The sequence below is a fragment of the Oryza sativa genome, chromosome 10 (genome assembly GCF_034140825.1).
Source record: "Oryza sativa Japonica Group chromosome 10, ASM3414082v1".
In the NCBI taxonomy this organism is placed as follows: domain Eukaryota; kingdom Viridiplantae; phylum Streptophyta; class Magnoliopsida; order Poales; family Poaceae; genus Oryza; species Oryza sativa.
In genome coordinates this window covers 21,618,929-21,640,632 of record NC_089044.1, presented here as the reverse complement: position 1 = coordinate 21,640,632, position 21,704 = coordinate 21,618,929, and the positions used below count along the sequence as shown (strand labels likewise).

Genomic DNA, 21,704 nt, shown 5'->3' with positions numbered 1-21,704 from the left:
ATCTAATATTAAAAAATTATAAGGGGTGAGACTTCAAACCCAGGTCGTCTAGCCCACCATCTTATTGAGCTAGCTGGAAGACCTCTGGGCGTTTCTCGTTTTTTAAATAGTTAAACTGTTAAAAGAAAGTTAATACTTGATTAATTAGGTGCTTCTTGTACGGTAGGTTATTTCCCAACTGCAAGGAACGAACTCAGCCGAGTAGCCGACCAAACCGGCTGAGCTGAGCTGAGCTGAGCTTGTGCCGGTACTACGCGTCACTGGAGCTAGCTAGCCTGTCCGAATCACGGCCGCCCAACCGTTGGATGCAGCCGTGCAGGGGGACAGATCGATCCATACTTTATTATACTCCAATAGGATAAAAAAATCCACCAAACAAAAAAAAATCCACTAAAACCTACTCCAATTTAGCCCCCAAATCTGACCCACCAATCGCGAGGCGGCGATTCCTTCCTCTCCCGGTCGCCGGCGAAATGCGGCGCCGCGGCGGCGGAGACTGGGGGCGCGAGGCGGATCCCGCGGAGCCCTCCTCCTCCCACGCGTTCGACGGCGGCAGGGACGGCGACGACGATGACGGCGGCGGCGGGTGGCACCAGGCGGCGATGAAGGCGGGGGCGGGGAAGGGGTCGTCGTCGTCGTCGTCGTCGGGGGACTCGCTGTGGCAGTGGCGGAGCCAGGGGCTGTCCGAGGTGGTGCTCTCGTGGTCGGTGGACCAAATCCTCAACAAGGACCTGCTCCGCGACAAGGTGACGCCACCACCTCCGCTGGCTCGCGACATCCGCAGCCTCCTCCTCCTCCTCCTCTTCCTCTCGAATTCGCACCGGTGGCACTCGCGTGAGTGGCCATTGAGCGGCGTGGATCTGACGAAATGCGTGTCAATTTCGCGTCATCGATTGGGTGGGACTTGGGGCCGTTTTTTTTTTCCCTCTCTTGTGATGGGGCCATTTTTGGGTTCACGCATCGCGAATGAGTGGTTAATTTTGTGTAGAACCGGTAATTGCGCGTAATAAGCGAAGTATTGGGTGGCTGCAAATCTGCAATCGTACCACTGATGCGCTTGTTGAAGTTTATTGTGCTTATTATTAGTGAAATAATGGGTGGCGCTGCAAATCGTACCACTGGTGCGCTTTGGAGTTTGTGCTTTCCAGTTTCTGGTAGAGCACACTAGAAGCACTAGCCCTTTTTTTTTGAATCTGTGCCAAGTGATTCACTGTTTATGCTTTGTCTGGTAGTATCTGAATTGTACTTACCTAGATGGCTGGAGTAGATTTCAGATTTACCTTCTGCTTGTGTAGTGCTATGGAGACAACCTACACCCCCTTTTTAGCCAGAGTAGAATGATTGCAGTTGAAATGCCATAAATCAAAATGTTAACTACACTAAGAATGGAACTAAGGAATTAGCATGACTGCTCTTATGTTGCTTAACTCCTCTGTGAACTCATTTTGCCTATTGCCATAAAAAGAGGCTGTGGATTCATGGAATGTATGTGTCGTCGCAGGTGGCTAAGATCCCAGAAACATTCAGCAGCATGGAGCAGTACATGACATCATTTTTCGGTCCACTTTTGGAGGAAGTCAGGGGTGACATGTGTTCAAGCATGGAGGACATTTCCAAAGCTCCATATGCAAGTGTTCTGTCTGTCAATGCAATGAGGAAGGGGAAAGGATCATATGAGATCAAGCTTGACAAATGGAGGGGGGTGTCTCATGGTTGTGCGATAGAAGGTTATAAGCCTAAAGCGGCAGATTTGCTACTGATTTCAGAAACGAGACCGGCAAATCAATCTGATATTCTCAAACAGTCTAAATCCTGTGTCATTGTATGGGTTGGTAAGGTCCAGGGTAATAAGATGACAGTCAAGGCATCACGGAGGATGGAGACAGGGGTTCATGGAGATGAACGACAACAAATGGGCATGAACAGGTATGACAAGTTGTATGCGGAAGGTTTTGACAAGTCTTGGGAAATGCTGGACCAAGAAGCAGTTGCTCCAGAATCTAGCAACTCATTTATGCATGAAAATGGGCGTAAAGAACATTCAAAAGTTCGAAAGTGCTTTGAGAAGTGTAGTGATCTGCAAGAACAGAATGAGATGGGGACATGTGGAAATTCATCGAAGCGATGGTCCTTCTGTGCTACCTACCTGACTAATATGATAACATATGATCGTGTTTGGGTTGTGCTCCGAAGGGGTTTGACAATGGATTCAAAAATTGTTCTCAGTATGTTTGGCAAAAAAAAAAAAGTAAGTTTTTCAGTTACAATGCTTCCTTCCATGACTAGTTTGCAGTGAACTGAAAGATTTCCATGTGAAGAATTAAATGTGCAGGCGATATGCTTTTGATAGTCAAGTTTAATGCTTTTACTGTAATATATCTTTTAAAACATATGTATGTCGTTTTTATTTACTTTCAAACAATTAACCTATATATTTTACCCCATAAACTTGTATACTCATTGGCATTGCAATTAATACACCCTGATAGTACTCATATGCCATTTTAGAATTTTGTTAAAGATTACTTCTCAGATCATGCCCTATTCAGACTATTTTTAAATTCTTGATTAAACTCAACTTCTTGTATTTACTGTTGACCAATTAGTCTCTTCCTAAAGTTTACAATTCATGTTCTTGTGTGTACCTCATCCATATCACTGTGTTGCCAACTTGATATTGAGCCTTATATCGATATTATCATTTTTAAGAGAATTTTTTTATTATGAGCAGTTAGCGCATTCTTAATGTAAAATATGAATGTAAATGAAATGTATGCTTCTTCATGCTGTTCCAGACTCTGGTACTTTCTCTGTTCATGTCTTTATGCACTGTTGCACGTCTTTTTTCATTTTCCTATTGATCACTGAGGTTTTCGAATTAATGTAGGCTACAGGGCATTGTAAGTACTGCGGAAGTGAAACACACGACAAAATCAAGGATTATCTCTGCAATTTTAAGCTGAATGACTCGCAGCTTGATGCAGTAGCAAGTTGTATTTCGGCAAGTGAATGCTGTCATAACTCTTCGGTGGGGCTAATATGGGGCCCTCCTGGGACAGGTAAAACTACAACAGTTTCGGTGATGCTACACATGCTTTTGATGAAGGAGCAGAGAATTCTTGCATGTGCTCCAACCAACATGGCTGTCTTGCAAGTGGCATCTCGTCTTATTGAGCTGATTCAGGACTTCTCTTCAAGTCATTGTTATTCATTTGGTGACATTGTCTTATTTGGTAACAAGGACCGTCTGCACATCGGAAAGGAGTTGTCAAAAGTATATTTGGATGATCGTGTCCATAAGCTGCTGAGGTATTTCAAACGAGAAGATGGTTGGAAGGCACGTGTGGATTCTGTCATGAAATTCCTTATGAATTGCATTTCTCGTTACCAAATGTCCCTAGATATACAGCAGGCAAGCAGTGATGGATGCAATCTTACCTTTAAGAAGTATTTCACAAGTAAATTCAGCACATTAGTAAAAGAATTAGCAAGGTGTATTGATACATTCTTTGATCATCTTCCAACTGATTCCCTGGGCAGGAATTTGGACAGGATGATGTTTGCCAAAAGTTTGTTAGATAAATTGCAACAACTGCTGTGTGCAGATGATGTCTCTGATGAGCTTCTTTTCACAATTTTCAAGCCTTCCGATGAACCTATTGACTCTTTTGATAGCCATGACCAGACAGATGATGCAACTGTTGATCTTCATGACCATGATATCTCCCTAGATGACCCTTTGGAGATAAAGTCTCTTTGTATCAAAACCCTGATGGATCTTTCAAAAATGCGGCTTCCTTGTGAAGACAATGAGAGTTCGATTCGGGACTTATGCTTGAAACGAGCGAAACTGGTATTCTGCACTGCTTCTAGTTCATTTGAGTTGTTCAGGTTGCAAAACGTGATGCCTATAAGCATCTTGGTTATTGATGAGGCAGCACAACTAAAAGAATGCGAAGCACTGGTTCCTCTCTTGCTCCCAGGGATAGAGCACATTCTGCTGATTGGAGATGAAAACCAATTATCATCATTGGTAAAGAGTAAGGTATGCCATTGGTATGGGATAATATACATGGACATGTTCTCTTTTATTATGAGTATATTGTTGCCAATAATTATTCTGACTTCTATAGCTTTGCTCATACTGTCTCCTTACTGCTACTCTAGATTGCTAAAGATGCTGACTTTGGCCGAAGTCTCTATGAGAGATTGTGTACAATGGGTTATAGAAAGCATTTGCTGGAAGTACAATATAGGATGCACCCTGGCATCAACAAATTTCCAAATGCCAACTTTTATGATAACCGAATTTCTGATGGTCCCAGTGTCCAACAGGAAGACTATATGAAGAGTTATCTCCCTGGCCCTATTTATGGTGCTTATTCATTCATTCATATTGAAAACGATATGGAAATGCTTGATGAACTTGGCCAGAGTTCCAAAAATATGGTTGAGGTTGCTGTAGCGACCAATATTGTTGAAAGACTTGCAAAAGGTACATCTAAGGGCTAAGGCCTCAGTTTTCACATAGTTGTTGAAAGAAATAAGTTTAAATATGGCTTGCCACATAGATAACCTGCTTGCTGTTGTTTGATAAGCTGCTGACTTGCTCAATATATTTTATTAGAGCTTCGACACTAGCTATTATATAAACTTTTAAGATGGTTTCCTACATACATAATTTCAAGGCTGTCTGTACACATTTCCATCAGCACCAGTGTTTTCTTCTTTGAACAGTCTGTTGATAATGGAAATAGGTTGAGAATAACACAATAAATAAATGCGATATTTTTTTTTTGCTTTCCTTTGGTATTGTGCTGGACATATGATGAAAATAGGTGTCGGGTGACCATGTCCTATCCATCAGAATCAAAATGTTGGATATTCCATGATGCTAAGTGTTCAAGGAAACATGCATATATGAAGTTTGATTTTTTTTTTTTGCAACTAATTTAAAGCCATACATGAAATACGAGTAACATGCTTAGTTGGTTAGTTTCATACTTTGCATTTGTTTGGGTGAAATTCTTTCTATTTTGATAATAAGAATATTCTGAAAATGATACTTTTATGAACTTGATTTAACCATGCCTCTGGATTGGATAAAGCTAACAAATGTTTGTATGGTTCCCAAAACTATTGTAGAGTGCTCTGAGAAGAGGCAGCGAACCAGCCTTGGTGTGATATCTCCATATACTGCCCAAGTAATTGCATTGCAAGAAAGACTTGGAAAACAGTTCAAGAATCATGAGTTTCTGTCTGTTACAGTAAAATCCATTGATGGATTTCAAGGTGGAGAGGAGGACATAATATTGATTTCAACCGTTAGGTCCAACAAAAATGGCAAAGTAGGATTCCTCTCGGATGCTGGGAGAATTAATGTGGCTCTGACAAGAGCAAAGTATGTTGTCTTAATTTAGTAACAGATTAATTTCAATTCAATATTTCCACTGCTTGTAATTTCAAAAGCTTACTATTTTCTTGGCCTCAGGTATTGCCTTTGGATCCTTGGAAATGGAGCCACTTTGCTGGCAAGCAATTCAATATGGGCAGAATTAGTCCATGACTCAAAACGACGTGGATGTTTCTTTAATGCCCTTGACGACAAGAATTTAGCAGAAATAATTATGCATGCAACCAAGGAGGGAGAGCAGAGGAACCAAAGAGAACAGGTAATAAAGTGGAACATTTTCTTTTGTCGGAAGGTAGGACTTATCATGTTTATTAGGGACATATGGTTACTAAAAGCTTGCGATGGTTCCCTCCAACACATATGGGTGAGGAGAGACTGTCCTGCTGCTCCTGGTGAAGCAATGCAGGCCTTGAAGTGTGCTGGGTGTGGTGCCAGTAGCAAATACTTTCTGATCTTGTTAGAACCTGTTCTTTGTGACCCCAATTTCCTAAAAGCTAATTATTTTGTTGTTTCTAGTCCTTTATTCAGTCACATGAGCAGTTCATGTTATTTAGGAATAATGTCCTTTATACACCTTTGGCAATTGGAGCTGTTAATAAGATTAACATGCTGACATATTTCTTGCAAAAAGTTCTCTTATTTTGAAATCCTTACAATTATTTGTTTACTTGTCAGAGGAGTGCCCACAATGCAAATCGATGGTCATCAGGGTCATCGAGGCATGACATAATTGCTGCTGGCAACAGTCGACCAATGAGATGGAGTCACTTTCCAGGTTCTGGAAACACAAGGAGAAGCAATGGCCACGATTCACGACTAAATGTGTGTCACACAAAAGAGGACATGCATAGAACACACTTTCAGCAACGCAAGTCCTATAGTGGTGACTATTCACAAGTTGCTCCTCCTAATCAATATTGGCACAATGGCAACAGACCATCCCGTGGCAGTTATGGTTATCTGGAAGTGTTTAGAGAACATCCAAATCATCATTCTGGTCAGGACTCACGTACTAGAAGTTATCATGAAACCATGTGCAGTACTCCTCAAACAGGCAATGGGAGGTTTCCTTATTCTGGATCAATTCAGAGGGAGAAATCACAGAGGCAAACTAGTATCCTTGGTGAACGGCAACCTTTAGGAGGTGACGGCAATAAAGGATTTCAGGATGGGACTTCTGGTTATCCATGCCGGCGCAATTCTTCTCAAATTAGGCCAAATACATATGAAGCCGGTGCTCCTGAACTTCAAAGTATGAATAAGCACAGGGAGTTCAGTAGTTATCCACAACAAGCACCATATAGGACTTTTGGTGGTCGGGGTAGAGGGAGACCTACATATCATGGTAGAGGTAGGGGAGGATGGTATGAACGGACCAATAACCATTGGATGGAAGAACCTCATCAGGTGCAGAATGCCACCTGTAACATGCCAGTTACTATGCAGCAAGGGATGAAAAGAAACTGGTGCGAAGCAGAAGCATCAGATTCACCCCAGCAGGTCAATGCAAAAATAAGATCCGAAAGTGCAGATCGACCTCATTTGCATGACGAACATGGAGGTTATGGAACTGCATCTCACCAACTGCCTGCAATTAAGCCCGAAGATGTTTCCGAGCAGCAGTGTGAGATGAAAACAGACAGCTATAAGGCAGAAGCATCAGAATCACCAAATGACAGCACAAGAGTAAGGCCTGAAAGTGTAGAGCAACCTTATTGTCAGGCACAGGGTGACAGTTCTGGAGCTGCTTCCCAGGAACCGGTTATCCCTGAGCAGAGAGGGATGTCAGGTGACTTGTGCGAAGCAGTATGCCACCAGAGCAACACGTCAGGTTCACCAAACAGGGGCAGTACTGAAGTAACACTCGAAGGTGCAGAACAACCTCATTGCCAGGCGCAGCCTGACGGTTCGGGAGTTGCTTCAAATGAAGCGCCTGTTCCTGAACAGCGATGGACGGAAGGGGACTTGGGTGAAGCAGCAGAACCTGGCCAGGGCAATGCAGAAAATAAAGCTGAAAGTGCAGAGGCAGATAGCTAGACTTTTGAGATCAGATACAGACATATAGATTTCCAGTCCTTTTTTTTTTTGCTCTGTATAGGATAGTGTTCCCCCTTTTGGTTTATATCCCCAAAATGTGTATAAGCAAGCACGTGGTGTGTAAATCTTTTTGGCTCCTCGACAGTAGGGAGAACCTAGGAACCAACCTGGGAAGCAATATGTAAAAGACTAGAAGGTAGCTCAATAAAAAGGAAAAGAAAGCGTAGAATTTTTTGGGCGAACAAAGTATTGTTTCTGCTTTCTGATTCAACTGTTCAAGTTTTTATTTTGTTTCTTCAGGGCTAAACTGGCCAGGGAGCTGAAGGTCAATGCTTGATACGTGCTTCATCTGGTACACCATCCTATTATTTGTGATATAATGGTAAATATACATCAGGTAGTTGTGTTTTGCAGGTGTGGTAATCTGCAGGTCTGCCTCAGAGGAGAAACTGACTCCTCGAGCTTGGGTGAAACAAGTACTGAAAATGCAGTCTTTTCGCCAGGTAAAAATGCACAAATATGCGAGGCACAGTTGCAGTGATGTGTACAGAGGGAAAACACTGTGAAGAAGAACAAAGGTATATATATATATATAAGTTAACACTTTCTAAATCTGTAACAACACCAGATTGCATTTTTACACACGATGGTACCCTGAGATTCTAAAGGCTTCCTCTTACAAAAGCTGGGGCAAGCTCGAAAGCAAGTGTGGTATCTTTCACATTGCCTTTTCTGTATTTACCACGCTGTATAGACTACTCATAAGAAAACCTCTTCTGTCCCTGCCAGGGCTGCTCTAATGAATTGGATGATATTGTGTGATCCCCCGTTTCGGTGGCAGTTTCCTTAGGATGAATAGCACCAAAGCTGAAGGTACGATCTCAACCAGCTGCCAAAAAAATTAGAGAATTTTGTTAGTATATAAGAACAGTAAACAAATATATATGATACTTCTGGAGCTATCCCGTGGTATGATTTATTTTTCTTTTAGAATATTCGCAAAATCCCTCTAATACAAAGCTGGCATTCGTGCCGCATTGAGTCAGATATGGTATTGTTCTTCATATGCAAACTGTACTATATTATCAACATCACATTATCCATGCTCCTTTGTTAAGTTCTGCCCTCATCTCGATACCTTCATAATTTGCTTAGTCATAACAAAATCTAAAAGTTGTCGTAAGTCATACTGCATAAGTTGAATGCTTAACATTTTGACAATATAAACGAACAAAAGCATACCAAGTAGGAAATAAATGAATCAAGACATACCAAGTAATAAAAGAAATTCAGAATCGGATGGTTCAGAACATCAAGGTCAGCTGCTTTATCAAATGTGTTGAGACACATCTGCAAGACAAGGCTCAACTTAGTATTTCTCTCCTGTTTCAGCAAGCTAAATTCTTTCAAAGACTCCAAAGAAATTCTACACACTTACCATGACACATCTGATCAAGAAACAAGTAAAGCAGATTGTAGTCACATAGCCAACCTACAGGAAGGAATAACATATGTTAAACATAAAATTTGTCGTAAACTAGCCTCCAAATTTCAGACTAATGAAAAGCAAGTATACCTCCTGCAATTTCTTGCGCCGTCCTTTCGATTCAACTGGGAAACGTTGCAACATCAGGAATAACCTACAGCAATAAACAAAATATCATGTGACAAATCATCTGTTAGAAATGGTCACTCCAGCCTATACTCAGCACAAGCTTTTCCAAGTGATAGATAGGACCAAGTTAAGTAGAATATGGAAATGAATGGTACATGGAAAGTATACTGGCCATAACCGTATATATTCTAGTGTAGAACAGAGCTGCACAGCACAATGACTAGCATATACTCGCTGCTACACATCCTGGCGGCTAAAGCAGGTCATTGTTACTGAATGCAAAAGAAGGCTAGAAGTTCACCATCCAAGTAATATAAGCATAGAACAGCTTACAATCTGACAGGGCAATAGTGTGGTCATATCATGTTGCATCATATGGTTAATTTGTCATATGGTACAAAAATGGCCCCATGTTTTTTTCTGTTGTGACCAGATCTAGTTTACCATCCAAACAGTACAACAAGAGAGCATCACTCTATCAGAGCAGTACTGTAGCTAGAGAAGTATTACCTCCCACCGTAGAGAAGAAACCCAAAAGCCGCAAACAGTGATACACCTAAAAATTAAAATATAGCATATTATTAGCTGAAAAGATGAAGTAGTTATCAGAAAGTATTTAACAATTTAGTGTGCCTGAATTTATTAAAGCTTTGTCATGTGCTACTTAGATATCTCCCTAACCAGAAACTAAAGACTTATATGAAGGTGGTTTCCAAAATTAACTTTAGCACGCTATGCTTACTCCTATTGCTCCTGGTCGACACTCTACAGTAGATCTGTTAATACTTTCCATAAGCTTTCACTCAGATAATACTCTTTAGTTGATAACTAACATAACTAAACAGCATAGTAGAAATGATGGATGCATATGCCCTAAATTTCCTATGTTCACTTAAAACATATGAATTGCTGGAGAGGAAAAGCAAACATAAATTCTACCTGCAAAGAACATCTTCGACAAGATGATCATAACTCGAACTGGTTTCCACCATAGAACCATCCATAATATTATCTGAAAGTAATGAATAATCAAATCATTTCATGCGTAAGCAATATGCTCCTTGTTTTCATGTGTTAGCTCAGAAATAGATAAGACAGATGGATTGCATTCCCCAATAATTAAACCAGGAACATCTTCAATGTGTTCCAGTTCCCATAAACATATACAATCAGATATCCCAACATCCCAGCCCATTGTATGACACATTAGGAAGGTTGTTTAATGGGGAATTGGGGATATCTTTTCATCGTAAAATCAAAGATCAATTATATCATGTACTTGCTAGTGGTTGGTATTAAAAGGAATCTGGTACTTCTATCAATCATTTTCTATATCAGGTAAATGTGCCTTACTGTATCCATCAGTTGAGAAACTGAAAGGTGTAATGGGCAAGAAAGTACAGCAATTATGTCTACAACTACCTTCAATCTGATTGGTCATAAGCACCACCATCATAACCATCTGAAAGAATTTCAGTGTCCGAACTTTATTCTACGCAACATTAAGGCAGCTGAATTCAACGGTCCACACAACATAATACCAAGCACCTCAAGCAGTACGTTTCACATGCGTATTAATTCATCTAAAGTTCTAAACCATCAAGTGCAACATGAGATCTTATACAGTACACACCTGAATTGCATAGATCACAGCATTGATCCAATAGAAAGTTGGCCTAAGCCCATCAGTGGACATTGCACGCGCCTAGTGGAAAATTTCACAAATTAGGAGGTGCTAAAGGCACTGATGAAATGTCACAGGGAACTACAAAGATCAAACCAGCCTAGCACCTGATAATAAATCTCGGCCCAGAAGAGCACCAAAAGTGCATACGTCGTGAAGAATGCGAGCCCGGGCATATCTAGAAGCACATGTTGAAGTATCTGCGGTAGAATATTGCTTAATACCACCATAACTTAAATGAACTGCAGCATCAATCTGATCATCAAATTAGCAACAATTCACAAACCTCTGGATGTATGAGCTGCACATTTCGTCGCAGCACAAACACTATGGATCGCACTGCAAACACAAACAACAAGCATTGTCATAGATCAATCGACAAGAGTACCAGACCGAACATCTAACATAGGCAAAGAAAAAAAAAAAACAGCTCGTTACCCACCGCCGTTCACGAGGAAGTTGAGGAAATGGAACACCTTTTGTGTTGTCCACCCGTATTCGGGCACCCTACATTCGATTCTGATCAATTGGACCTACAAGAGAAATCAAGCCCCAAAAAAATTTAGATTTCTTACAACGCTCATGACCCAGCCTCAAGATATCCATCAGAAATTCAGAAACACCCAAAGTTTAGAACCGAACGCCCACAGATCGTGCCGACGCGCACAATCGAAAGGGAAGATAAAAAAAAGAAAACCCAATCAAAACAGATACCACTGAGCAATCAGATCCAGCCTCCACAGATCGTAACGTAATGGAAGGGTGGAGGGTGGCGGGCGCCTACCAGCGCGATGGCGGAGACGAAGCCGTAGAGCGCCGCGAGGACGTGGAAGATGCGGTCCTGCCACACCGGCGACTCGTTCACGTCGCGCCACCAGTCCACCGCGCCGTTTGCCGCCGCCGCCGCCGCAGACGAGCCGGCGTCCGCCGCCACCTCCAGCATCCGCCTCATCGAGAACCCCCGCCCGCGACCACGCTGTTTGTGGATTCGGGCGCGGGCGCGCGCGCGCGCGCGAGCTACGCCAACGTGGGGGAGAGGAGGAAGGCGAGGCCTCTCGCTGGTCGAGAGGATTGGAATCGAATTCGGATTTCAGTTTCTTTCTTTCGCGAACTCGCGTGGAGGTTCGAGCCTTTTCGTGTTCGTGTTCCTCCTCGCGAAGGCGGTGACGTCGACCGGGGAGGGTGAGCCGATCCAGGGGGAGGGCCACGTGTACGGCGTTCGTGGACCCGGTCTACGGCTGTGGAACCCGCGCGACGGCGCGAGGGGGGATGGGACGAGGCTGTCGGTGTATGGACCGGGTGCAGGGACGTTTCGGTGGAAGCGCCTGGTTGGTCCAGCTCGGCGTGATTAGTTTAGCACTTTCGCTTTCAGTTTTTTTTTGCGGTGGCTGGGCTGGGCCCACCGGACAGAGTGTGCACGCCGGGCTTGACCGTGTTCTCACGTGTCCTAATCAGTCTGCCAGATCATTCAGGATGTCTCAGCATGTACTAATACAACGACCAATCGTCCTAAGATGCTGGTTACATTACACTTGGAGATGACTCAGCAAAGCATACCACAATAATGTAGTAGCAAAAGTTTCCATGTCAGCAATAGTTTGCTAACTTTAAGTATTATTACTCTATCCTTTTATAAAAAACCAACATGGTGATAAACATGTTAGTACAACGAATTTAAATATATCTCTGTTAAATATGTCACATCCAATTCTAAGATTCGTTTTTTTTTCTTTTAGACATAGAGTAGTAGATTGGCATATTGCTAAGGTAGGTAACCTCTACGATCCTCTCTTTTTTTTATGACAGATAAATATTTGATTAGATCATGCTAGACAAGCTCTACTAATTGCTAGATCAGCCACTCCGATACTGCTTGGGGCAAGGACACTACTATCATACTACATGATGGCGCAGGCGGCGGAGACGTCGTCGTCGTTGAACATGTTGCTGACGGCGTCGGCGCCGCGGGCGGGCTCTCGCATCCAGCCGTGGCGGTCGCCGTCGCCGTAGCCACGGCGGTGGTAGTTGTAGCTGCCCCTGTACGCCTCGCCGTCGCGGAAGTACTCCTTCTCCGACGTGAACCGCCGCGGCGTGCCGCCGCTGGGCCAAAACTCCGCCTTCTTCCCGCTCCGCCGCACCTCGCGCAGCACCCTCCCTCGGTCCACGTACCCCGTCACCCTCACCTTCTCCATCGCCACGTCCACCTCCACGCTATCCACCCCTTAAAAAAAACAACACGTACCACCACCAAAAAGCTCGAGACCATGTCGTTGTTGAAAACGATAAGACCGTGTCATTGTCCAAAACGATGACGCGGTTGCACGCTATAGCTCACCTCGGAGGTTGGCGAGGGCGCTCCGGACGACGCGCTCGCAGCCTTCGCAGCACATCCGCACCTTGAGCTCCACCGTCTGGAGCGACACGGGCGGCCTGCTGCTGCTTCGGCCGGCGCCGCCACGGCGGCGGCGCAAGGCGGTGTCGTTGTGCGCGCCGACGCCGCGGTGGCCGCCGGGAGGGTAGTAGCAGCAGCAGAAGAAGGACAGGAACACGTCGGAGACAATGTCCGCCATTTGTGCTTGGGTGAAGCAGAGCTAATTAACCTTGAGGTAGATCACGCTAGTATAGTTATAGGATCTGGATCTTGGCATCAATATATTTGGGAAGAAATGTGAAACTGTATATACACATATATCCTGGACATTTAGAAGTGACTACCTCCTGCATGGTCGGCTGTGTCGATCGATGTGTCAGTGCTTGAGGTGACAGTGTCATGTGCGAGAATATGGAGGAATATATTTTTTTTGCTGATGAGTAGGAATAGTACATAGCACAGAAAAAGTTTGCTCTGAATCCAGACTTACTGACGAAGCAATTTCACTGATCAATCAGCTCATGCATGTGTACCATCGCTCTGCTTCAGAGATCGGAAATGGGCCAATCATATTTCCATGCTTTACGTGGATCTAATTAGATTGCTACCACTATATGGGCCATTGGGCCCACCTTATTATGAGCTTTCCACATACGGCCCAACACGCTTTCCTCGTGCTCGTGCCTACCCAAACCACCAGAAACGCACACGTCGCGCACGCCTGAGCAGACGCCACACTCCACCCAACCACCGGTCGCCGCCGGCGAGATGCTGCCCTACCACGGCGATCGCCACCGGGGCTCGCCCCCGCCGTACCCCGCGGCAGCGGCGCACTCCTCGCTCTCCCCCTCGGCCGCTCCCTTCACCGTGGACTGCCCCCGCCCCGCGGCGGATCCCAGGGTCCGCAACCCCAACCCCCCCGGGCTCGATCTCCCCACCGCGCCTTCCCTCTACACCACCGCCGCCGCCGGAGACTGGGGGAGCTCGTCGTGGATGGAACCCCCCGCCAGCTACATGGCCCCCTCCCCCGCCGCTGCCACCCCCCCGCCGCCGGCGTATAAAGGTACTCGCGTTTGCCTAATTTAGAGGTCGATTCCTAGTGGATATGTGGTCGATCGTTGCGAGAATGCGTTGATAGGGTCAGATGTTACTGTCTCGTGGTTCGTGGTCTGTATAGGATTCGTTTGATCCGCTCATGATGCTGGTGTTACTTGCATAAGCCAAACTTTTTACGCTTTTGGATACTTGTATGCATGTGTGGTTCATCCTATTTAGCTTATTATGGAGATTTTGTGTTCCAGGGTTTGTCATATCAAGTGATCAGAGCGAATTAAACTTTTTACACTATTGAATACCTGTGTGCATGTGTGGTTCATCCTATTTAGCTCCTTATGGAGATTTTGTGTTCCAGGGTTTGTCATATAAGTGATCAAAGTGAATTAATTTCTATTTTATATTTTGGGATAAATAATTGAAGGCATCTAGCTCCTCGACTAGAATCTGTTTTTTCATTTATGTGCATGAGAGGCCTATCTAGACTAGCCACATATGCACAAATTATAAGAGGCATGCTTGCAAATATCTGTTGTGCGTAACTACTAGCTAGATGATTGCTGTCTCAAAATGGAATTTCGTGTCAAGCTGAGAACACATCCGAGCAATGGCTGGATATAATGAATTAAGCTGTTTCTGGCATCTGTTTTCTCCTCTTCTTCTCTAGATTTCTTCTTTGTTTATACTTTCTGTCCTTTTCTTTTTAGTGTTTCTTTTTTTTTTTGCCTCTTGGTAATATAACTCTTTGACTCTCCAGTAATGCAATGGACATAAGGCAGACTCTCCTCTGCCTTTTGCGTAAAAAACACACACAATGAGCTTATGTGTACATAAGCTCTATCTTTGTTAATAGGAGCTTTTGGTGAGTGTATAATTTGATTGGGATATTGCTGCCTGGCTTAACCAAAGCATGCCATGCCTAATAATTTTTTGGTGACTTCAAACATATTATATAGGTGAAGCTCCTGAAACTGCACCATATGGTATATTCCCTGGGACTTGTCAAATTGGTAACTTTATGGTTACACGTCCATTGAGATCAGAGAGCTCACAACTAACAAGTGCAAAAGGTCCTGGAACTTGGCTAGGAAGTTCAGAGGTTCTGCCCAGTGGTGTTGGGCCATCAGTTTTTAGTCCGCAGCAGAATACCTTTGTGCATAAATCAGAAGATGCAGAACCTTATCCTACACAGCGAGGTTTATTACAGTATCCTCCTCAGTATCCTGCATATGACAAATACATGACACAGCTTTCATCATGTTCAACAAATGTGCCACCTCCTGTCATGTGGACGCCACCTGCCAATTCTTCTGAAGTGGTCGAACAAATGTTTCCAGTGATGAATAAAAATACTGGGGAAAGTTCTTCATCCTTTTCTTCATATATGAATCCTTGTAGAATCAACCTTGATTATTTTGATTGCATGTGGAATGAACAAAAAGATCTTGGGCATCAGACTACTGATAAACACCATGGAAAATGGAGCAGCTCTGCTAGCAATGCGGGAGACCATTTGCTCAATTCTCTTGGAGCAGATCACCGTGCTGCAAGGTGTTTTGGAAATGGGAGACCTATACAGGAATCTTCAGAGATGAAATATGACCGGGGTAGCTTTAATTCCAAAGTTTCTCCATCTGAGGTTGGATATGTTCAGTCTCGTGAATTTTCATCCGAGTTGCCTGAGGTTAATAACCCCACTGTTGATTCACCTTGTTGGAAGGGTGCACCTATTGCATATCCTCCTTCATTTGGTATTATGAAAAATACCGACAATTCCCACTCTGTAAATGGGGTAGGTGGTTATCAAATCGAGCAATCACCCGAATGGAGTTTAAAGTATTCAGAGCTATTCTCCAAACATCAGGAAGTATCAGCTTCTGAAAGTGTCAAAAGTGATGCTTTGAAGACATTCAAGTTGCCCGAGACACGTAAAAACACTGAAGATAATAAAGAAGTACTTCCGGTCTGTATTGGGGTTCATAATGGTATTGGTAACAATGCAAGTTATTTTCCTGAAGAACAAAATTCCAGAAGACAGAAATGCTATGATTCTACAGGAGATTGTAAGAACATGATAGCTGCGAATCAACAGGAAAACCTTTCAGTCAGCAAAGCCAAACTCTTAGGTGAGGATAGTTCCAACCATATTGGGAGCATAACTGAAGAATCAATTAACAAAGGGCCTAGTCCTCTTGGCAGTGCTCCTAGGGCTCTTGTTGAGAATCTGAGTGAAAGCCTACATGTTAATGTTTGTTCTCAAGCAGCTGGGGCAGAGGAATGCACACAGGCTCAAATATGTGCAAAAGGAGGTCAGCAGCCTCGCTATTATTCAGATTCTGGGGGGAGCATGTTGAAGACGTCTTCTGAATCAAGATCGAAGTCTCGGGCAGAACTTCTGAAACAAATGCATGATTTATCGGCAATGCTTCTGTCCACTTGCAATAGCGTTCCATTACAGGGATATGAAGAGGAACTTCTGCAATTAGTGATTCAAAATCTTAGAGATGCTAGTTCCTGTATAAGCAAGGTATGCTCTGGAAATGTTTTTGCACAATTATATCACATATTTACATATCATGTACTATACCCCTATAACCATCATGTGTATGAACTTATTACAGTATAAAAAAATGGGCATATGTAGTTCGAATGCTTCCTTTGATACGTTCTAGTTTCTAGCCCCTTGAAGTTGCATACAAATGCAAAGCTGCTTTTCATAGACTAAATGTAGGAAAGGCGAAGCTTGTTTCATTAGCTTTTACTCATTTCTTTTTTTTTTGTCTCATACAAGGTTCAAAATATGAGTTGTTCAAGGAATAACTTATGGATGGCAATGCCTGAACACTCATTAGTAGAGAACGATTCAGAATTGAAGACCTCTATTTCACAGGTAGCTTCAATCATGATTAGGAGCATCATGCTGCCGTTTAATTTGAATTGATTACATCTTTTTATCCTCTATTGTGTACCTTATCCTTATCTTCCCTTCAGGCTGTTGCTAAGCTCCCAGAGGATAAGACGCTTGATGATATTGATGTCTCGCAATTGTCGATCTACAAAAATTTGTGGGTTGAAGCAGAAGCATCAGCATGTAAGCTCAAATATGAGCTTCAACTTACCCGTGTGAAGCTTGCAGCAATGGAAAATCACAATAACACACAAGGTGCTCAGACATTATGAATTTACATATTTGGATATGGATACTAACCTCTTAGTGTGCCCTACTAATAGATGCAAATCTTTTTATCAATGCAGTTCCTGTTGACTTATCAAAAGGCAATAAAATCTTTATCTCAACCATACCCAATAGTAAACCACAAAACAGCACTGCCTATCCTGCGAACTTGCAATGTCAGGGAGCAGATAGTTGTGACGGGCAACTTCCTGCAGTAAATAGGAGCATCATTGATGGTGTTGATGCTGAGGTGATTGAGCGATTGAAATTTTTACAGTCCAATTTGAAGGATTGTCGTGCTTTTTGCCAAAACAACTGTGAAGAGCAGGAAGAAGCAAGCAAAAAACCATGTGCAATTGAAGATGCTGTTATGGCCAGGCTAAGGGTTTTGAATTCGTGTCCTGATAATATAGCCTCTCTAAAACAGGAAAACAACAACCACCACCAGCTAGATACAAGCACAAACAGAGCAGATAATATTGATGATGCTGTTATGTCTAGGCTGAGAATTTTGAAGTCCCGTCCTGATAATGTAAACCCACTGGGTCAGGAAAGCAGCAAGCATGAGCCAGATGCAGCTACAGGCACAAATAATTTTATTGACAATGCTGTTATGTCTAGGCTGAGAATTTTGAAGTCCCGTCCTGATAATGCAAACTCATTGGGTCAGGAAAGCAGCAAGCATGAGCCAGATGCAAGCACAGGCACAAATGATTTAATTGATAATGCTGTTATGTCTAGACTGAGAATTTTGAAGTGCCGTGACGATAATATAAATTCATTGGACGATGCCATCAAGCAGCATGTAGAAGCATGTACTGATCAACCAAATTGGGATGAAGATGGTGTTGTGGCCAAAATACAAGCTCCAAATGGCGACACTGTGAGCACTGCTGACGGGTTCCAAAATATTCTGCATTCTAATAATTTTGTGAGGCACTCGGAAGGAAAAGATTCTGTCAGTGGTCTAGACTCTCCTGGTGATGCAACCTGTAGTGATGAAGATAATGGTCGCAAGGCACCTTCTGATGAAGTCAATGACAAAACTGCAGTCCAAAGCGAAGGTAGTTTTCCCATGAACATTGGTTGGCCGCTAAGTACAATGGACTCTCATATTTGTACAGCAGGGTCTCAAGAGACGCCCCTAATCTCCTCTTCAGTTCACAGGTATGATATATTTCCGCCGAAGTGGGAGCATATGCTGAAGGAGAACTTCTTCCATCCAGGCAAATAGGCTACCGAACTGAAAGCTATCAAGGAGATCAAGCAACTATGTTTGCTCATGTTCTAACATGCTTATTGTACATATGCTATCGTAATAACGAAACCTGAAAGATCCATCGGTCCTTTTCCTCTATCTGTGACCAGTATATCATGATACACAACTGGTCAGCATATAAACATCTCATACCGTACGATGTATCTATAATAATTGTGCATATTTTGGAGTTTTCATGAATTGTGTTATCCATATCCTCCCAGCCTCAGTATACGTATTTATCACTATGTGTTTGCATCAGAACTTGCATGGGGACCTGACAACCATGACTAGCATCAGCATGCTCATTCTGGGACAGAATTGGTCCATTGCTATATAATATAAATCATAACATCAATGGAGTAATCACCAACCTTACAATGTCCAATTCAGTTATATGATATATGCATACAGGACACTGTTCTTGTAAAATTCAACACGGCCAAGTTTCAGGTTCAACCAATCTGGAATTTTTATTATTCTCTCGTCTCATTTCCCTGGATTTAAGATTTCTATTGAGTTTGATTGCAGTGAGCAATTATATTACGGGAGAAATCAATTAAAATCCCCACAGATATATCACTTTTTTCCTTAGTTGAAATTCAGATAGCGATCGATCTGGGATTGAGCAGCTGTGCCGGTCAGCTGAAGATCGATTACTTATTATTGCCATCCACTGTGCGTCCAGGATGACAAGTAGTGCAGAAATGTCGGCTGATCTGGATGTGGGAGACACAGACTGGACCAACAACAACAACAACAACCTTCTACTACTACGCTCTGGCCATATCGATATCGCAACTGTGCGAGCAGATACAGGCACAGTACCACTACTCCTCCATGGGGTGCACATCCCAATACAACCGATCGATCGATGGAAGGACGATGCTTGTGCGAAATCTGATCAAAAGTCGTGGAAAAGGACGTGGCAAAGTAAAGCAGGGCAGGGCAGGCATGGCATGGCACATATGGCTGCGATCGATGCATGCACTGCAGTATCCTCTTCTAGCTTTCACGTTGACCCCGGCCGGCTACAAAAACACACCGATGGATGGAAAAGGGTGGCGTGCGTGCAGAAGAGAACGTGGTACGTAAGCACGGGGCAAAAAAAAAATGCCTACTGCTACAGTAGAGACCACACTGCTGCATGCTGCAGTGCTGCGACGACCTGGCTGCTGCGCTGCACTGCATGCCCTCCGATCGGCAGACGATCGATCGCTGCGACTGCTGCTGGCGGCGGCAGCTTTGGAGGCCGGGGAAGGAAACCGTCGCTGCGGCGAGTGATGATGATGATTGAGGAGCTATATAGCCTGCGAGAGGAGAGAGAGGCCGATCGTTGTACGTACGTGGCGTGGCGGGCGGAGGGAAGATGCAGGCGCCGGGGCGGGTGGCCTCTCTCTGCTGCTACTGTAGCCGGGCTGCAATCTCAGCTGCATGTCGGCCTCCCGTTGTCTCGTGTCGATGTGATCCTCCTCCGTTTGGTGTCCCCTACTCGAGAATTGATCGTTCGTCGTGGTATATAGAAGACATAAATTTTAGATCTATTAGTATCTATTGATACATCAACTATACTATACAATCTTTAGTATCAGTAAGTAATACTACACTGTTAATTTTTTTAGCATATGTTTAACTGTTTGTCTTATTCAGAAACTTTTGTGAAATATGTAAAACAATATGTATACATGAGTAAAGTGCACGGGCGATCCTTAAACTTGTAGTGGTGTGTCATCTAGGTCCCTAAACTCTCAAAATGCATATTCAGATCTTAGAACTTGTCAAAGTGTATCATCTAGATCCCAAATCGACACATCCCCTCTTAGATCCTACATAAGAGATCCAAGAGGGGTTGTGGTGATTTGGGACCTAGATGACACACTATGACAAGTTCTGAGACTTGGATATGTATTTCGAAAGTTTAAGGACCTAGATGATACATCGCTTCAAGTTTAAGGACTGCCCGTACACTTTACTCTAAGTATATTTAACAATGAATCAAACGATAGAAAAAGAATTAATAATTATTTAAAATTTTTTAATAAGATGAACAGTCAAATATATTTAAAAAAAGTTAAGGGCGTCAAATATTTAAAAAGTAATAGAGTACTAACCAATACTAAAGACTGTTTTTAATTGCGGCTCAACATTATCAGACCCCGTGTCAGGCTTCCCCGAGATCTCTAGTACTTAGTACGGGGGCGGAGACAGGGCGGTGTGGGGGACGGGGGCGCGCGTGGCGTCTCGCGTGGGCACGGGAGAGACCGTGACGTGCGGGCGCGCGGGAGCACACCGCGCACCGCCGTATCGTGCGGGAAATACGTACGGTATGGGGGGATCGGTTGGTTGCGGTGGGTGCGCCGTGCGCGTGCTGGACTGGTGGTTAGCCGCCGCGCGGCCGCCGCGGCGCGATGGGTTGGGAAACTTGGGGGAGTGCGTGGGTGGCCGCGCGCCGTGTGCCGACGCCCAAGGGCAACCAAAATTTAGCGGCGCGCGCGCGCGTGACGAGGCCGCGGGAGCGGTGCCACATCGCGTACGTGCAAAATTGCCATTTTCGCTCGCCAGCCGCCCCAACGTACAGTGGTAGGCTGCGGCTGGACGACAACGGGTGTGTGATAGACTGAATTTGGCGTTGATTATTGGGTTGACTGGCTGCATGCTCAGTGGTCAGTAGTACTAGTAGAGCTAATTAAGCTAGCTCTTCAGAATCCAGTAGCGTCATTGAAGGGTGCATATATAGCTAGTCGATCGATCTGATCTGAAACTTTTTTGCCTTTGAAATCGAATTGAGATGCTAAGAAGATAGCTGGGGTACGATACGTAAAGCTTTTCAATCTAGCTAGCCTACGTACTCTTAGCTTCATGTTCTGTAGTACGTGTTTGCTGACCCTCATATACTCCACCCTGACTTTTTTTTTTCTGTAAAAGGGACACATATACTAACTGAAGCAAATTAGCTGAAGAGATTGATTTTTCGAGGTATTATATTTTCTAGTATTAAATTTAGCATCAGAAAAAAGACACCTCATGTAGTGTATTTCTTTTTTTAAAAATAATCGGATAGCTAAAACCACTACAGAATTACGAAAAGGAAAAAAGTC

At 43.6% G+C, this 21,704-nt stretch overlaps 4 protein-coding genes across 8 annotated transcripts; 2 read left to right on the top strand and 2 right to left on the bottom strand.

Moving 5' to 3' along the window:
- The first annotated feature begins 370 nt into the window (after positions 1-370).
- Positions 371-7,696, top strand: LOC4349244 (uncharacterized). Its single transcript, XM_015758860.3, has 7 exons — positions 371-746; positions 1,502-2,248; positions 2,888-4,045; positions 4,168-4,495; positions 5,146-5,401; positions 5,492-5,672; positions 6,089-7,696. The coding sequence occupies exons 1-7, from the start codon at positions 474-476 to the stop codon at positions 7,448-7,450; spliced, it is 4,305 nt and encodes a 1,434-aa protein (XP_015614346.1). The 5' UTR covers positions 371-473; the 3' UTR covers positions 7,451-7,696.
- A 317-nt stretch (positions 7,697-8,013) lies between these two features.
- LOC4349243 (tobamovirus multiplication protein 3) lies at positions 8,014-11,855 on the bottom strand. Its single transcript, XM_015758861.3, has 11 exons — positions 11,534-11,855; positions 11,192-11,282; positions 11,036-11,088; positions 10,857-10,949; positions 10,699-10,770; positions 10,005-10,077; positions 9,576-9,621; positions 9,027-9,090; positions 8,889-8,942; positions 8,723-8,800; positions 8,014-8,339 (listed from the first exon to the last, which is right to left on the bottom strand). The coding sequence occupies exons 1-11, from the start codon at positions 11,699-11,701 to the stop codon at positions 8,247-8,249; spliced, it is 885 nt and encodes a 294-aa protein (XP_015614347.1). The 5' UTR covers positions 11,702-11,855; the 3' UTR covers positions 8,014-8,246.
- A 641-nt stretch (positions 11,856-12,496) lies between these two features.
- Positions 12,497-13,436, bottom strand: LOC107277257 (heavy metal-associated isoprenylated plant protein 30). Its single transcript, XM_015758240.3, has 2 exons — positions 13,085-13,436; positions 12,497-12,970 (listed from the first exon to the last, which is right to left on the bottom strand). Exons 1-2 carry the CDS (start codon positions 13,317-13,319, stop codon positions 12,648-12,650), a joined length of 558 nt encoding a protein of 185 aa, XP_015613726.2. The 5' UTR covers positions 13,320-13,436; the 3' UTR covers positions 12,497-12,647.
- Positions 13,437-13,837: 401 nt separating this feature from the next.
- Positions 13,838-18,819, top strand: LOC4349242 (uncharacterized). Of its 5 annotated transcripts, none has more exons than XM_015758977.3 (6): positions 13,838-14,183; positions 15,130-16,700; positions 16,965-17,063; positions 17,165-17,336; positions 17,429-18,412; positions 18,516-18,819. In XM_015758977.3, the coding sequence occupies exons 1-6, from the start codon at positions 13,889-13,891 to the stop codon at positions 18,551-18,553; spliced, it is 3,159 nt and encodes a 1,052-aa protein (XP_015614463.1). In that variant the 5' UTR covers positions 13,838-13,888; the 3' UTR covers positions 18,554-18,819. The 5 variants fall into 5 exon arrangements, with proteins under 5 accessions (XP_015614463.1, XP_015614462.1, XP_066160829.1 ...); XM_015758976.3 differs by having other exon boundaries at positions 18,509-18,819; XM_066304732.1 differs by lacking the exon at positions 16,965-17,063 and having other exon boundaries at positions 18,509-18,819.
- Positions 18,820-21,704: the final 2,885 nt, after the last annotated feature.

Excerpts from the sequence above, each read along its gene's own strand:
- LOC4349244 (XM_015758860.3), top strand. The coding sequence starts at position 474 with ATGCGGCGCCGCGGCGGCGGAGACTGGGGGCGCGAGGCGGATCCCGCG. Across the intron at positions 747-1,501 it reads AGGACCTGCTCCGCGACAAG|GTGGCTAAGATCCCAGAAAC; the intron begins GTGACGCCACCA and ends GTGTCGTCGCAG. Across the intron at positions 5,402-5,491 it reads GTGGCTCTGACAAGAGCAAA|GTATTGCCTTTGGATCCTTG; the intron begins GTATGTTGTCTT and ends TCTTGGCCTCAG.
- LOC4349243 (XM_015758861.3), bottom strand. The coding sequence starts at position 11,701 with ATGAGGCGGATGCTGGAGGTGGCGGCGGACGCCGGCTCGTCTGCGGCG. Across the intron at positions 10,078-10,698 it reads CTGTGATCTATGCAATTCAG|ATAATATTATGGATGGTTCT; the intron begins GTGTGTACTGTA and ends CATTACTTTCAG. Across the intron at positions 9,091-9,575 it reads TTTCTTCTCTACGGTGGGAG|GTTATTCCTGATGTTGCAAC; the intron begins GTAATACTTCTC and ends TTATTGCTGTAG.
- LOC107277257 (XM_015758240.3), bottom strand. The coding sequence starts at position 13,319 with ATGGCGGACATTGTCTCCGACGTGTTCCTGTCCTTCTTCTGCTGCTGC. Across the intron at positions 12,971-13,084 it reads CGCCCTCGCCAACCTCCGAG|GGGTGGATAGCGTGGAGGTG; the intron begins GTGAGCTATAGC and ends GTTTTTTTTAAG.
- LOC4349242 (XM_015758975.3), top strand. The coding sequence starts at position 13,889 with ATGCTGCCCTACCACGGCGATCGCCACCGGGGCTCGCCCCCGCCGTAC. Across the intron at positions 14,184-15,129 it reads CCCGCCGCCGGCGTATAAAG|GTGAAGCTCCTGAAACTGCA; the intron begins GTACTCGCGTTT and ends CATATTATATAG. Across the intron at positions 16,701-16,964 it reads CTAGTTCCTGTATAAGCAAG|GTTCAAAATATGAGTTGTTC; the intron begins GTATGCTCTGGA and ends GTCTCATACAAG.